Source organism: Canis lupus, chromosome 1, assembly GCF_048164855.1.
Source record: "Canis lupus baileyi chromosome 1, mCanLup2.hap1, whole genome shotgun sequence".
Taxonomy (NCBI): domain Eukaryota; kingdom Metazoa; phylum Chordata; class Mammalia; order Carnivora; family Canidae; genus Canis; species Canis lupus.
The window spans coordinates 43,577,597-43,595,180 of NC_132838.1; the positions used below are offsets into that span (position 1 = coordinate 43,577,597).

The window sequence follows — 17,584 nt, forward strand, 5'->3', positions numbered from 1 at the left end:
AACTGTGTCTTAGCTGTGGGATTTTGTTGCTCTTTGAACATTAATTCTTGTGAATAATGGCTCTGAGAAACTTAGACTATAAATAAATGGCATAGTGCACATTTTTCTTAAAATAAAAAGTACAAAAAGTGTTTACAAGTAGAAAAATTTTAAATAATCACATATCCCATCCACAAGTATAAAAATTATGGATAAGACACGTTTATAGCTGTATGTAATTCCCATATGTAATAGAGTCACCACCATCCAATGGGCTGTAAAATTTAGAAACACAAGAAATCCTTAGGTAAATTTTGTTAATTCCAGGAAATATGAAATAACTCCTGTTTCAAAGATTGGTCTTGCTATTAAAATAGCAAAGTAAAAAAGAATAATGTGATTATAGTTACCAATGTATCACCAAAGACTCTTTTCCTTTTAATAGCATAATTAGTTCCTACAATTTGAACCCACTAAAATACTTGATAAGTATCTCTATTATAAAATGCAAAATTAGCCTTTAAAAAACAGCTAAAGTCCAGTGTAATATACTAATAAATGCTTAATATGGAGATGCAAAATATTTGAGTGCAGATATAAAGCTTCATACAAAATTTCATAGACATCCGTTAATTTAACTGAAAAATGTTTATCATATTTCAAGATAACACTTAGAAACATTACATGCATAACACATTTCATAGCATTTTATGTTTATAAAGCATTTTACCTATATATTATTTTTCCTGGATATAGTGAATAGAGAAAGCTGCAAGTTACCTGGAATGAAGGGGTCCATGATGAACACTTATCTCAATAAGTTAATAGGCTGTATTATTTTTGGTAAGTAAAATAAGTAATTAATTGGTTAATTATTTAGCCTTATGTTTTCTTCACTTAACCTCCCTGTTCCCCAACTAGGGAAAGAGTAATTTACTGTAATTTAAATTTGGAATAATTTAGCCAAATAAGCATATAATACTTTGATCAAAAAAGGAAAGTCACACCTAATGTGCAAGACACTGTAGATAATTGAAGAGATAAAAATATTTGTCGATGTTTAAAAAATAGTCTCCATTTATTTTTGGCATAAATTTCAAGAAGCTAAGGGGAAAACAATTGTTCTAAATATTAGAGGAATGAAAAATAGTGCCTATATGGGACAGAAAGATTTCATTAAGTATGCTTTTGCTATAATTGTTTTCAAATTAACTGAAAATGAACAAGAGGGAACTTGTTATTATTTTCCAGTTTCATTTGTGATCCAAGAGGAAAAACAGGATATTTTAAGAATATTATAAATGTTGTAGGGATTCATTAAAGTATTTTTGAGCTTTCCTATTAGGAAGACTACGCAATTAATTTTTAAAGGAAGGAATCTTATTTGTCATTTTACCTTTTAGCTGTTTCATTTATTTTGGCACTTTTTTTCTTTCTGAACACAAAGTAAATCCATTTAGTAGCATGAATTATTTTTTCTACTAATATCACTGTAGCAGGAGGACTTTTGTTTTGTTTTTTGTTTTTTGTTTTTGCAAGAGGGCTGTTAAATCTCCTTTTTACCATGAGCTAACTGCTAACTACACAGTCTCTCAGAAGAGTGCAAAAGAAAACACAAATGTATATATTAAAATAATGATAGGATTAATTTATTTCTTTCAAAATAAGGCTTACATCTGGATATTAACTTCAACAAATACGCCATGTTATAGATGATGGCACTTCAAGAAAAATAAGATACCTCTTTATTTCACTAAATCCAAATTATTACTGGAAGATACTAAACTTCCACTCTCACAAAATAAATACAAAGACAAATAAATTTCATTCACTGATCTCACTGGAATGGAGCTAAACCAAGTAATTTAAGATTTAAAACTCATCTTTGAGAAGAGGCTTTATCACAAGTTCTACTTACATTAATAAAATAATTACAAATAATAAAATACACGTTCACATTACTAATGTTGCATTCACATAGGCCACAATTCCAAGAGCTCTTCTTTTATGGAAAAAGAAAGAATTCTCCTATTTCTTCCATAGTAAAACTGAAACACGTGTTAACAAACACAGTCATGTCAAGAACAATTCTGACAGCAAAACTAAACCAATTATCTCCTGGTTTATATTACAGTATGTAATCTCTTATGAATAGCATGTGGCCTAGGTTTAATTAACAAGCATTTGTGAAGCATTTTTCCAAGAATTTCTTAAACACATAGCAGCATCATTACCTGAGCTCCTAGTACAAGAGGTAAGTAAGAAGCACATTTTCTGATTCTCTAATCCTTTAAAAGATGGTGTAAGTTTTTGCATATGAGTAAGATTGAATTGAGAATTCAAACTAAGGAAAAGATAATTATGGAACTTTTACATCCTGCATATTACTTTGGTTATTAGATGATGGAGCAGCCATATGGCTCATTACAATAAATTTTTTTAGAAACCAAAGAAAGGAGTGGATTTAAGAACCTGATTTTAGGATTTCATTTGGAAGTCTTCACTCTTTGAAATAGTCTGTTCTAAAGAAAATTATTTTCTCACAAATTCCAAAGGGATGAGAGAAGCTATAGGGGGCATGAGATAAAAGGAAAGAAGTGTGTGTCCATCTTTCTTCCCTACAAAAGTCCCTATAATTCTATCATCATCATTATTATTACTAAAAATTTAGGAAAGACTAAGTCTTCTTGAAAATAAGTCATTTATAAAGTCACATGGGTTGTAAGTAGCTGAACCATGATTCAACACATTTCCATGAGCCTGGTGGCCAGACTGTAACAATCTCACATACTTCACCCCACCCTGCCCCAATACCATGCCTAAAACAGAAATAGTAACTGTCAATATCAGGCTACAATATGTAAGTATAAAATATTGTCAAATATGAGCTAACATTAATTGGAACTAATATTTTTGTGAGCTACATTCCTTAGTTCAGTAAGCTACAGGAGATCATTTAAATTATTTGGCCTTTTAAGTAAAAAAAAATGTTCACAGTCAATTTTGTTAGATAGTCAAGTTCAGTACTTAAGCTTCTGGTTCAGAAAGATGTGATTTCAAATCCTGACTCTACTTCTTACCAACTATGCCACCCAGAACATGGGGGTTGAGCACAGGAAGGCTCTCTTACCTCGATGAAACCATGTAAAAATGCCTAGCCCATAGGGTTGTCATTGGGATGGAAGATAACACATGTAAAACACTGGGCTACATGTAAAACACTGGGCTACACTCAATATCCCACAGTTATTAAAACTATTAAATAAAAAATACTGTAAGACTCTTTATAGAAAAGAAAGGCTAGCAATAAATAGATGTTTTTCCACCACGGAATAAAAATATTAAGAAATGTTCATTAAAATGTGCTACATTTGTAGCAAGGTTACCAATAATTTTAAGTTATGAAGCAGTTTAAAACTAGCAGCTTAGTGCATCTCTTTTTACTTTATGGAGAAAGCAGAAGTACTGTTTTTTTTAAATTAATATTTATTAATTTTTTGTCATTAATAAACAACTCTACTTACATATCCTTTATTTGAGAAGTTCAAAGAGAATTACCAACATCCTTGTATTACAACATTAACCTGGTGGAACAGTCCCATTAGGCATTTCAATCTGATTGGCTGTCCTTAAATAGCTAGAACAAAGCTGGATCCTGCATAATTACCTGCTGAGCTCATTGTGTATCATTTGACATGACTAAACCCAAAAATATAAATGGATAACTGTATTTAATATTTAAAGGACTCAAGTAATTGCTTGAATTTTAAAAATAAGATTTTTCATTACTTTCCAAAATAATTCAAAATGAGTAAGGGAACATATCATAACAGATTTCACATTTTTTGACAAGTGTTTTCAAGACACTTGTAGTAAACCTAAAGAAAGATTTTACTGTAAATGTATTTTTTTCTAAATGCATCTTGTTCATTCATCACTTAAAAAATGTATTTAAAATATAGTAAAATATATTCTGATTCTAGAATGCTTCAATAAAGATATGGTTTCAATAGGCATTCAGTCATACCAGTTACAAAGCCACTCAGACTAGTCAGGTTAGAAATGGGCTTGTATTTTAAACTTATTAATTTATCATTTAGAATTTGTGATTAAACACATTAAACACATGTTTAATGTGATTAAACACATAGTGCAGGACTGAGATGCCTCACAGACATTAACTTTGAGAGCAAGTTTGTATTGCTAATAAATTTTGGGGGTAGTGTTTAACAGAAATAAACTATATTTAATAAATATAAATAAAATAATTAAAATTAATTAATAAAAATAAATTTAATTAATTAATTAATAAAAATAAATCATTACATGATTACATGTAAATAGAACCTGCTGGTTACAGAACAACCTAATTTTTTCATTAATGCAGGGCTACTATTCTATGTAGTTAAGAGAATTATTTATACTGATAGTCCAAAATATAAGATAATCTCTAAAGATTAAATTAGTACAGAGATTCATAGACATAATTTTACTTTTCCTGGACGCACACAAGAAACAATGAAACTCAGAGACATGCTAGACCTAATCTAAAAAATAGAAAGTCCCCATGTGGATAACTGAGAATGGTTATTTTTTTAGAGACATGAGGATAATCTTTAAGTGTTTTAACTCAGTTTTAATGGTGAGCTCACAAAGTCATGGCTATGCAATGCAAAAACTTTTTTTTAAGCAATAAAGCCAGTCACAATGGCTGAGTCTGGTTAATGCAGCAAAATCTTTCTATATTTCTAAAGAAAAGAGGTGAACATTTCAGATTTTGAGAAGACTTTACTAATTTATATCAAACCCACTTAACACACTGGTACCTTTATATTTAAATTCAAGATAAAAGTAATAGCATCAAATAAACCGGTAAGTACTAAATGCTAAATCCATGTGTCCTCTGATTTCTTTCTCAAAGCTCCAGGGAGACTTACGATATAGTTTTGCAGAAGCAGCTCCACTGACTCTCTCCTCCCATACTTGATGATCCAAGATTTCAGCTTTGACTCTGCAAGAACCAGCAGTGAGAGCAGACGGTACTTTAATTCTAGAAATTCCATTTTCATTAAGTGTAGCTCTGATGTGGAGGAAACAAAATGAAACCTAGAAATAAAACACCGAGAATTTACAGAATGTAACTAATAGTAACAGAACGGTGCTTACTTAACCTGTTACACGTCAGTGCTAAACATAATGCAGGCACAAGGTCTTCTAAACTCGGGCTGATCAATCACTATCAGGAGATCTGATTCCTTTCCTAGCTCTGGATTTAAAGGCAAATCGTGATTGACTGGAGTATTTAATTTAGTTCTTTCCCTTGCCAAGACAACTCTCATCTGTTTCTTTTATAAGCTGTTTTTGCAGTATTACATAATGTTCCTCACAGTACTGAATAAAAATACAGTCTCTGAAGAAACCATTTCTGTGATTTCCAGGCTGTGCGTATATTCAGGTTTACTCTTTTCCAACAATAATATATATTAGAATGTTGGATTCTTAGCATATTGTTACAGAAGCTCAATTTTTATGTGCCCAAGGTAAGCATCTCTGTAAAAACAAAACAAAACAAAACAACAAACCAATTCATTGAAAAGAAAATGGATAAAGCACCCACAGAGCATTTAAGCATTTAAGAAAGATACTTCCTTTCCAATCAGCCATTCTCTTACCTTTCTGCCATGTCCTCTAATTGGTCAGGTGGCACTGGGATCCCGTTAACAGACCTGGTCCGGTAGATCTCATGGAATGCTCTTTTGTGGGCATCTGTGTTTTGAAGCAGATCCTAAGATATAATTTTTAAAAATTTTAAAAAATGAGAAAACATGTTCACAGGAGGCTAAGAAGCATAATTTTCAGCCTGTACCGATGAGTCAATGTACTCAACAATTTGATCATGCTGCTACATCCATGTGTGGCTTGGTGCCTCTCCTAGGCTTTTACCTTGTTCAGGAGCTCAGGCACTTGTCTATAAGGCCTGTGCTAGAGCTGCTGTATCTAATAATTATGGCATCTTTTAAACACACATGACACTTGCACAGCAATGCATTCAGACATTTTAAAGGCACATGGTCCAAAGGAAAATGTAGTTACTGCTATAAACAATAATTTGTTAGGACTTTTCTCCTTCCTTGATTTTGAATACATCGGTTTTTAGAAGCTGAAAACGGAGCACAACTAGTTTAACCCTTTAATGGTAATACATACACACACATTAAACTCTATTGTTATTACACTTTGAATACATGTAGACTATCATAAAGTGATATTTGCTCATCATTTAAGTCAATTATATTACAACATTATGAAAATACCCTATGGTTAGAAGACTTCAAATAAGCACAGGGAATGTCCTATAGATATCAGAGTGGAAAGATCAAATGTAATGTTTATAAATATTCTTTGTAGGCTGTACAGAACTACACAAATTTTAATAATCTTTTTAGGCTTGTTTTCCGAGCTTTTCACTGTCAGTAGACTGACTTACATAAAGATTTACAGGTATGTCACAATTCCTAACCAATTTCTCACATAGAAGAAAGAGAGAGAGAGAGACAGAAGGAGGTTCATGCCATAGTCTCTAGAGTTTGGTTTGTTTCTCAGCGGCAGAATAAATACCCAAAAGTTTGTCACTCACTGAAAAGTAAGACCCATTAGGCCACCAGAATGGTACATGAAGATTAACATGGTTTAACTCACACTGACTGAGATTATGTGGATTAATTGGAGAAAATAGAAGCAAAAAACAGGTAAAGCCGTAAGAGAAACACTTGATGAAAAGGCAAAAAAAAAAAAAAAAAAAAAAAAAAGAGGGCTCTCATAAATAACTTAAAATGGTAAAACCACATGTGCTTTTTCTCATAAAGCTAGATGTGTCTGTGCCTTTTAATGTGAGGGACATTAATTTTTATACTGTAGAAAAATCTATGGCCAAACTTTCTATCATGGTATATTTTGCTATTATCACCTATTGATCTGCTTTGAATCTCAGGTAACTGCACACATATTCACATGTCACTCATGCCCACAGGCAGGCTACTATGTGCAGGAGCTCATCACAGGGGACAAAAAAAAACAACCTAAAGTAGTAATGATTATGAGAATTTTAGTCACTCCCTGCCTTCTCTGTAACATCTAGACACATTTCTGTGGCTTATAATCTTGGCTGAGACTCCCCCAAGTAAGTGCAGGGCAAATTTAGAGCTATCACCACACCTAGCTCTGATTTATTATATATGACTGTATGTTAATATATGAGTAGGGGTCTGTGACTATACTGGAATACTCATATGTCCAGTTGTTTCCTAAAAAGCTTATTATAGGCAGTACCTAGTTAATTAAAAGAAGCTTGACAAGATAGCAAAACAAACAAAAAACATTTTCAAAAATATCATAAAGGAACTACAGCTGGTGTGATGTCACTGGGATCTCTGAAAACCCATCACACTAAAAACCAGTGAGATGCTGAGCACAGCATGTGATTTTAATTCACTGGTAGGCTCACAGGAGGTAAGAGAAATCTTTTAGGTCTTTTACTTCTGTTAAAATATGACCCCAAATTGATTCACAGGCCTGTGAGCAAAAACAAATAGAAAAAGCCAAATGTTTGAAGCAAATACCTATACCATTGCTGCATGAGTTTGAGTCTTGGAACTTGGAGAAGGTGGAAACAACAAAACTCAGAATCCTAATGAGCCAGGATGGTTAAATATTAACAAAAAGAAACTGGTATGAGTATAACAATATCAGACAAAATAGGTTTGAAAATAAAAATCATTATATGTAATTGCTTATGGATCAAACTTTCAATTTACTAGTAGCTATATTAATTCTGAATTTGAACATGTCTAGTAAGTCTCAAAACACACAGAGTAAAAACTGATAGAACTAGTGGGAGAAACAGACAAAACCACGTGGCTCTGGGAGGTATCAATGACCCCCTCTCAGTGACTAAGATGGAACAAAAGAACAACTGGGATAGCAGGTGATGGAGGGAGGAGGGGCGGCCAGGGGAAAGCACTGCACATCTGTGGATCTCAGGGGCCTCTGTAAGACTTTTGGAATGCTGGTTTTGAATAGGTGGAATCTAGTGGGAACTTCTGAGAGTGGTGAAATGAACTGACTTGCATTTTAAGAGCGCTGCTGTGGCCAAGTTACTGAAAATGCCCTATCATTGATGCACGGCTTGTCTTAGCTTCTATAACAACACAGGAGCTGGATTTCCTCCCACCTCACTGATTGCTCTTTCTCTTACTCTTCTGCTGTTCCACCTTCTACTCTTTGATTTCTTGACAGTACATTCCTTTAGGGCTAAGTTCCTGACATTTTTTTCCTCTGTCTATGCTTTCTTATTTAATTTCTTTGGTCTCAGAGCTTCCAATATCCTTCTACATACCAGTGATTTTGAGATTCTGAATATTTATTTCCAGCCTCTACCTGTGTCTCAAGCTCCTGTTATCTCTTACTGCCTACTCCACATGTACGCTTGGATGTGAAAAAAAGGCTCATACTTATCATGCCCCAAACTGAACTTCTGATCTTTTACTCCCGAACCTGCTTCCCTGTCTCTCTATCTCAACTGATGGAAACTATTCTTCCAACTGTTCATGTGAAAAAAAATAGTGTCATGTATGACTGGAGAGATTTTTTCACAATCAAAATCTAATGCTGAAAATTGCTCTCCCTAAAAATATTCAGAATCTGACCTTTTCTCACCATCTCTACAACTACCATCTTGAATCCCTATGTGGATTATTGAGACTGGTTCCCTGGCTTCTATCCTCCATTAGTAACACAGTCTCTATTCCCACATGACAGATACCATCATTCCTCTGGTAAGAAGGTGGATGGGAAAAGGCAGTTATAATACACAGAGAAAATCAACAGTGCCAAAAGTATGCAATTAAGGAAAGTAAGGATATGCAAAGAAACAACATTGGGGGAAAATAGAGAGGCTTAATTATAGGCACAGAAAAGATTACCAAATTTTTTTTAATATTTTGAATAATTTTATGCGAATAATTTTTAAAACTTAGTCAAATGGATAATTTCCCACTAAGTGTGAATTTGCATTACTGACCCAATAGAATTCTGAAAGCCTGATATTTCTAGTCATTTCTAGGGGCTGGGAATACAACAGGGAAAAAACAAATAATTCTTGCTCTTACGGAATTGATACTACAGTTTAGGAAATCAAGCACTAAATGAAATACATAAATTAAAACTGTAGTTAAGATGCAGATAAATGCTAAAGTGAACAATCAAACAGGGAAGAGAGGTTGCACTTTCAAAGAGGTGGCTAGGAAAGTGTTGACTAAGAGGTAAGTTTTCAAGAAAGGCCCAAAGGAGATAAAGAAGAAGGTATTGAGACTAATCAGTGGGAGAATGTTTCAGGCCAAAGACAGAGAACATTCCAGAACAATGGTAAGGACAAATGGGTTGAGGTGGGAATGTACTTGCCTCTTTGATGTCATCTTTTCAGTAAGTTTTCACTGACTAACCCTAGTTAAAATTGCAACACCCTCTAAAACTCTGTCCTTTTACTTTTAACCTAATATGTAATTATTTTATTACTTACTTACCTTTGTTATTATCTGCCTCCTCCCACTAGAAGGCAAATTACATGAGTGTAGGAATTTGTCTGCTTTTCTTATGGGTGTATCACAAATGCCTAGAACATCACTTTGCACATAAAAAAGTACGCAATAAATATTTTGTGGAAAGACTGGGAAGGATTAGAAAGGTGTAGCCAGAGGAGTAGAAAGAAAATGAGGAGTCCAAATGAAGAAAGTGGTTCAAAGATGAAGAAATAGCTATGTGAAATGCTTATGATTGGCAAGGTAGGATGAAGACTGAGAATTGACCACTGAGTGAGGAATGAGGAGGACTTTCATGAACCTGACATGAGTAGCATGGCAAGAAAACACTCGACTGGAATGGGTTCTAAAAGGAACTGGAGAAGAGAATTCTGAAACCAAAATGAGCACAGGTAACTCTTTCAAAGAGCTTCACTAAAAAAGGAAGGGGGGGGTGGGAATGGACAGTAGCTGGAGTAGGGTTAAGAAAGAATTTTCATTTTTAAAATTTGATTTATTCTTTTTAAAAGAGTCTTTAAGATGAGATGATTAGCAGCATATACTTTATGTGGATGGGGACAATCCAGCAGAGAGAGGAAAAAAATTTAAGAAGGCAAGAAATACAGGAATTGTTTACTGGAGAAGAGCAGGGAGGATGGGATCTCATACACATGTAGAGGGGCTGGTCTTAGCCTGGAGCACAGATGGTTCATCCCTAGTAACAGAAGTGAAGACTGAGTATTCAGGCACAGATGCATGTAGGTGGGTTGATGTGGTCGTGGGAGCTTGCGGAAATTCTTTTTTGACTGCTTCTATTTTCTCAGAGAAATAGGAAGCAGTGTCATCAGCTGAGAGTAAGGATATGGGAGGAGGTGTAGAAGATTTGAAGAGACAAGGTATGGAATAGTTGTCCCCAAAATAAAGAGGCAGTGGAGTTGGGAAATGCCTTTAGAGTGCAAGGCAGCTTTAAAGATCCACTTGGGTTAGTCATCATGCCTGAGAGTGTGTTTTTCTGCAGCCATACTCAGTGGCATATGTGTGGGCAGGGAATAGGCAGAGAGTGGGCTTTAATCAGGGCTATGTTTTAACCAGGACCACAGGACAAAGGAGACCTGGTGAAGACAATTAATGTGTGCTTTTGGTGACCTTTACTGATTCAGCATTGAATTTAAGTAGAAGATGAAGGAAAGGGATGATATGAAGAGAGTGAGAGGCAATAAAATCATGGATTATAAGGCACAGAGTCCATGCAATTTGGAGTCAGGGCAAGTTTGGGTGGACAGTGAGATAGATGCTTGAGAAAGAGATTGTGGAGAGGTTTCAGTTCCTAGTGATGACAAGTTCTAGACTATGCCTATGCTTTGGAGGGCTAAATTAGAGTGTAGGATGGGATGACTAGAAAACAGGAGACCAAGGAACTAACAGTCCAGGTTATTGGTAGAATCACCTATGGGTTACTGACGTTATTAAGAATTATGGCTTGCATTATCATGCAGGAAATAAAATCCTTAAAACAGGAGGAGAAGTGACCTAGGTAGGATTAATGACCACAATAAGGATGGGTAGCAGATAGCAGAGTTTGATGTCTATTTTCATGATTCCTTAAGACTGAAAGCCTTACTTGGCCAAAGCAATATTACTAATAAAAATTAATAAGTTTAATTACTGTATGTGTATTATATGCAATAGCTTTGTGGGCATGGTTTAAGGTTAGTGTTTAAAACAATCTTGATTATCAGCTATGTACCTTGGGCAAGGCACTTAATCTCTCTCTGCCTAAAGTTCATTCATTTGCAAATGAGGATGATAACACCTATCTCAAATCCTACATGTCAAGTGCTTAGCAAAATTAAGTGCTTAAGATAGAAACATGGCTAAATACTCAATTATAGTTAGCTATGACTATATTTGTTACCTTCCTAGATAACTAAGCATTAGAGTATCTGGAAAATAGAAAAGCTAGTAAAGGCGTATTTTGCTCTTCAGAATAATATGATCCTACATACATGTAAGTTAATTAAAATAAAAACTTTGGTAGAACCATTTGTAAAATAATCCTTTCTTTGCAAAAAAAATATTTTAAAAATTATCTGAATCCAGTTTTCAGACACTGAATATATATTAAGTAACAAACAATTGTCATGTGGTATATATTTTTTAAAAAACGATGTGAACAATGCAGAAAACCAAAAATTCTAGATCTTGATAGCATATATAAGTTTTTGTGACAAAAGCCATAGTTACTTATAGACTGGGATAGGAAGATAATATTCTAAAACATTCTTGCTTATGTATTGAGGAGTCCTATATCATGTTTTTTTTCAATTTTATCATCAGTAAAGCATAATTTAATACACAATTTGATAAATGTTCTTATTGGGCTAGAATTGAACATTAGACTTGGAAGATGATTTGTAAGAATTGGAAGATGATTTATACTATATTGTGTTTTTAATTTACATATTGCATTTCCAAGTGAGTCCAATATAGCAGCACAAAGAAGTGATATCAAGTTGATGGGCTGATTTTTTTGCTATTGAAGAAGCCTGAAATTTTAGTTATCTTAACAATGATTCAAATTTCTCACATCATCAGTTTATCTTATTATAGGCACGTGATAAATATATTTTAAATAAGAATTGATTTTATAATTGACAATGACATTGTTTTATGACTCTACTACTTTAAGTGCCTGTGTCCAGACCCAGTAAAAGTTCCTACCTCAGTAAAAAGATCATTCTGGAGATCTGCCTCGAACATCGTCTTCACCTTTACCTGCCTCTGCTTGCTTCCTGTTGTCTCTTTACTGCATTCCCCAGCTTACTCTTCAGTCTTTTCTGATTTTTAGTCTCAGATAAGCTTCTTCTCGAACTCCTACCACTTCCCTTTTCCCTACTCCACTTCATTTCTGGTTTTTATGGTTGTTTACTACACTTTAGCAAAGGGATGGTTCTTGCTGCTCACTTGGTGGTTGGCACAGGGTTTCTCTCTCAAGGGACCCAGAGGGGTCATGAGGAACCTCGGGCCATATAATTACTGAGAGAGACACTGACTGCATCTGTGCATCCAGCTTAAAACTCAGACTTCAGAAGGGGTTGTGACAGCCTAGAGTGAGCAGCAAATTAACGTTATCTGCTAAATCTTATCATCTAGTAAATAGCACAGCTAATATTGCAAGGCATTTTCTCTATGGTGGAGTATTCAAGTAAGACTTAAGTATGTTATGCCAACAACAAACACATGCCATGTCTTGAACTTCTAGATTGGAGGTGCCTTCACCAGTTTCCCTGATGCATAAAGCTGGCACATAGTAGATCTGCAATGTATATTTGCTGAATTAACACAGCTGACCCATGATCGATATACACTTTACATTTGATTTTTTTTTACATTTGATTTGAAACCCTAAGGTGACTTTCTTTTATATGAAATACTCATATTACTTAAAAAATAATTTTGATTGCTATATGATGTGTTGTACAGAATTTATGATGAATTACTAATTTGTTAAAGCGGTATTTTTTGTGTAACACTGTTTCAACATGTCCCCTTATTTTTAATATCCTGGGAATCTTAACATAGGCATAACCTAGGCTTTTCTGCTTTTAAGAAGCCTTAACCATGGTTCAGTCTCAGAAAAAAATCTTATGACTTGATCTCTTATTTTTTGTCTTCAGAGAAAGTACAGACTATTGGGCCTGGATTTTATGTGTTTGTATTTCCACTGATGATACAGACCTCAAATCATGCTCTTACCTGAGAAGCAAATTCTGAGGAGTTTTCTGTGTGTTTGGTGTGTGTTGGTGGAGGCGGAAAGGGGAGAGGTTAAGAGATAATCAACAAAAGATCAGTGTCTAAACTGAAGAAGGGACAAGAATAAATGCAGGAAGGACCCTGACTAATTGTGTACGAACACAAAGTCTTGTTGTGTCCCGCTTGTTTGGTAGTTGAGTCTGGGTTGAATGTGTTGAGTTGAGAGGGACAGGAGCTGAAACTCTGTGACGCCTCTGTACCTCCACATTTCTAGTTCTAAACATAAGGTCCCAAAGGGGCATAAGACAAAATCTGTCATGAATTTGCTTTACAATCTGGTCTAGAATACCTAACAGTCTATTTCCCTGAAGCAGTTTTAAAAATATTAGTATTTTGGCAGAAAGTATATATGAGCTATAAATTGCCCATATGTGGTCATCTCCACTGGTCTGTTTTCCACATATAGAGTAATCACTGCCATGACCCAGGAAATGTGGTATACAAATTCAATTGCACAAAATGCAGGATTGAGTTAACGTGATGTGATGAAAATAGCATTTTTGTACTATCACAAAACACAAAGATGCAGGATGTTAGAATTTATACTAAGAACAACTGACTTTACTGCAAGTGGAAAAAGTCACAAATAACTAAAAAGTCATCAAGGCCTAGTCCCACCGCTTCCTAAGATCACCACTCTCCCTCGACCCCTGCTCCGTCACAACACAGGACATAAGAACTTGGCAACCTGGCTTGCCTCCTTTTGAGAATGGAGATGGGAGTGAGATCTGAAGCCAAAGGCCGACCACATTTTATACAAATGTGTGTGGTCTATGGGTTTACCTTTTGAAAAGTAACGTATAGCAACAACAATAACAAAGATAACCACAGATGAAAAAATACCATGGAGCTATTGGAAAATACCTCAGAAAACAAATCTATTGGAACATCTCTGAATTGGTATGAGTGGATGTCGGGGAGACCCAGGTGGGTGGGAGGTCTCAACAGCCACATCTCCAGACTACACCAGGACTGTTGTGCCAGATTACCCCACCAGAACTTTACCTTGTGTTGCTCACGTTTCCGTTGTATTGTGTTGGCCGTTTCCTCATGGACCTGCTGAATGGTAATTTCCTCCCTCAGAGCTACCTCTGCTCTGTATAACCAGGCACCTATAGTGCCCAGAGGTGCAGGGAGAGATTTATCAAGCTGTATATGCCAATCAAAGAGCTGCAATACAAAAGTAGAAAAATAGAATTATCTTTAATACGGAAAATTCCTAAAACTCACCCAAATGACTTCTAAAGACATAAGGATCCCAGGTAATAATTTCAGGTTAATTTAATATATACCAAGTAAGAAAATATTTGTGTTCTGAATTTGATACTTTGAGAATAAGGAGGAATTATAGTTATAAGCAAGTTTTGAGGAAACATGAAATACATTTTAGACATGGAAGGACATCATTGAGAGCTTAAACAATTTTTTTCTTATAGGAATAGCATAAAGCCCCCACTGATTTTCAATAGAGCTTCTGCTGAGAGGGAAGGGACTGGATTTTTTGAGATGTTCAAGGATACAGCTGTTATACACTAGCTGATGTGTGTCCTTTAAAACCTGCCACATGAGGACAGGTCCAGAAAAATCAGGGTCATCCAGTCATCTCTGGAGGAAGGAAAATATTCGAGATTCTTTCTATGATAGTAACTATTTCTTCATTTCTACCACTTTATCCAATTCTTAAGCAGTGTTTCTCCCGACTTATTGGAATACCAGGTAGGATAGGTTGAGGTGCTTGGGAACTAACATATTCTCTGGTAGAGTTTGTAGGAAAAAGATTAGGTTATCAAAATGAATAAAACAGAGTAAGTTCAAGGCTAATATTTCCATTTGCAATAGAAGTTTCAGATGTTTTAAAATCCTGGTCTTTAAGTTTGCAAAATATTAACATGAAAGTTACTGAGCAGCTTTTTTTTTTTAGGTTTATGAATGACCGGATAAGATTTGCTTACATTAAAGACTGTAAACATGAACGTGTTTATAGAAGGAGGACCTGTTGATGAAACCTGGTTATAGACTTTAGAGAAATTGCTGAAGCTCCATTCTTGGGAGAGTCATCTCTTCTAAATGACCCAGAATTTAGTGGGTAACCCAGAGAGCCTTTGAGGATTTCAATCCATCATCTACTACTCCATGGGGAAACTTCATGTAAGGTGGCAAAGCAGAAGAGTTGTTAAACCAAGTACTTCCCATAGGCAAGCCTCTCCTTCCTCAGACATAGGCTGTAGGACTAGATGGAATATCATTGTGTAGGAAAACATGAGGGAAAATGTTCTTGACTAAATTATGTCAGCCTTAATGAAATTAATCACGAGAGAACTTACCCTGGAGGACACTCTGTCCCAGGATTGTTTTACCAATGCTTGGTCAAGTGACAGTTTACCATCTCTATGTACTGGTTGTATTAAATGTTCAATCTGTTTCCTTTTTATTTCATATTGAACTCTGAAGTGCTTAAATGACTAAAAGAGGAAAAGAAGCAACAACATGGAAATGAGTCAAAAACAGCAAATGCAAAGGAAACCGCATTTCCTAAATAGCAATCCTTTATATTGGGATTACACTCAATGCATGCTGCTGATAATAATGATGACAGTCATGATCCTGATAGCAGCTACCGTTCCTCAAACCCTGATGATGAGCCTGGTCCCATGCTATACACTCTCTCCATTTTATTCCTCTGGATTTCTCCATAACCTTGCAACATCCACATGTCCTATTATTATCACCACAGGAAATCCAGAGGTCATTTGGCAAGAACAAGTAGTAAAGTAGAATTAAAACTTAAGATTTTTCATTTCTGGTTAAATAATCTATGTGTCAGTCCATACTCATTGAGAAATAATAGTAAATAGGAATATAAACCTATGCTAATAATCAAAATAATACCAAATTATTCAGAGTACCAAATTATTTAGGTTAGAAATTATGTATATCGAAATAATACCGACTTAAAGATATCTAAATTTATGCTAAAATAAGCCTGTGTAAAGTAGGGGACCCCATTTATATAATAATATTTTGTTTTAACTTTGCGCCATTAAAATGTTAATTATTGTATCATTTCTTTTATCATAGTGTGTTTAACATAAATTTGTAATATGTAGACTTAACCATAAGTCTAATACTAACCTTAAAAAAGTAGTGATTTTAATTTTACATTTTACATTAAATTAATAAATTCTAAAATAAGACTCCAAGGCCAAGTATTAATTGAATATCACTAAAATGTGCAATTATGTTAAAGAACATGAAAATGTCCTTACAGAATCTAGCTGATAACACATCTGAAAAAATTGGTCAAACAAACATGTAAGTTCACAGTACGAACACTGGGGGGAGACGGTGAGTAAATATTTTACCACAACTTTTATCTTTCATTTCCTCTAACTTAATTTAAAAATACCAAAACATAAAATCGATCTTCAATTTTATTCCACAGAATTCTATGCATGAATAAAACAGGAAAATATACTACTTACTGATAAGTAGAAACAGAAAAATGCTGTTTGGGGACTGGGACAAGGAAAATGTTCCCTATGTTCAGCTTTCAGATGGTCTCTCAATCTTTCTTAAGAGATAGCTTATTATCTTTAGACTGAAAGGAATGTTTCTGTTTCATACTTTTCTAATACTCTGTTTTCCTTTTATACAATAACATCTGTACAACAGGTAATTTCATAATTTGGAATTGATTTTTTATAATTTATGACCAAACCAAAACTCACCAATGGTCTAATAAGTATATTCACTCTGTTCTTATATTTTTATTCTCAATTTACTGGCTTAATCTTTTTTTAATTAAGCTCATCCAGAAAATTGTATTTTTGAGAGAAAAGATTACATTGAGTTTCAAAGCAAAGAGGGCACATACATTTAAGCACATATATATTGCTTTGCCATGTTCAGTAAATATGGTATTGATGGCATCATCCTTCTAAATTCAGGCACATTTTATAGAAATTATTACATAAAATTGTACACTAATGCCAATAGCTAAATCTTTTATCATCTGCCATTTGAATCTCATATCATTGCCCCTTTTTATATAGCAAAACTGATTGAAAAATAATATGGACTAGGATGTATTATAGTTTAGCCATTAAAATGCAATGCTATCTTAAATAGGAGGATAACATCAATAAATCACAATTTAACGGGAAAAACCTATTACAAGAGCTTGTGTCTGAGAAATGAAAATTAGAAGCCAAATCCAA

General features: G+C 34.5%; 1 protein-coding gene across 18 annotated transcripts in view; it reads right to left on the reverse strand.

The window, feature by feature from the left end:
• SYNE1 (spectrin repeat containing nuclear envelope protein 1) overlaps positions 1-17,584 on the reverse strand; it is a 449,600-nt gene that overhangs the window by 299,432 nt on the left and 132,584 nt on the right. For 17 of the 18 annotated variants that reach the window (XM_072828127.1, XM_072828137.1, XM_072828100.1 and 14 more), the window contains 4 exons: positions 15,692-15,829; positions 14,373-14,537; positions 5,652-5,764; positions 4,917-5,085 (listed from right to left, as the gene is read on the reverse strand). In XM_072828127.1, the coding sequence (XP_072684228.1) occupies positions 4,917-5,085; positions 5,652-5,764; positions 14,373-14,537; positions 15,692-15,829 (585 nt within the window). Of the gene's footprint in view, positions 1-4,916; positions 5,086-5,145; positions 5,266-5,651; positions 5,765-14,372; positions 14,538-15,691; positions 15,830-17,584 lie in introns of those variants that run through there. The other variant, XM_072828192.1, reaches the window with a different exon arrangement.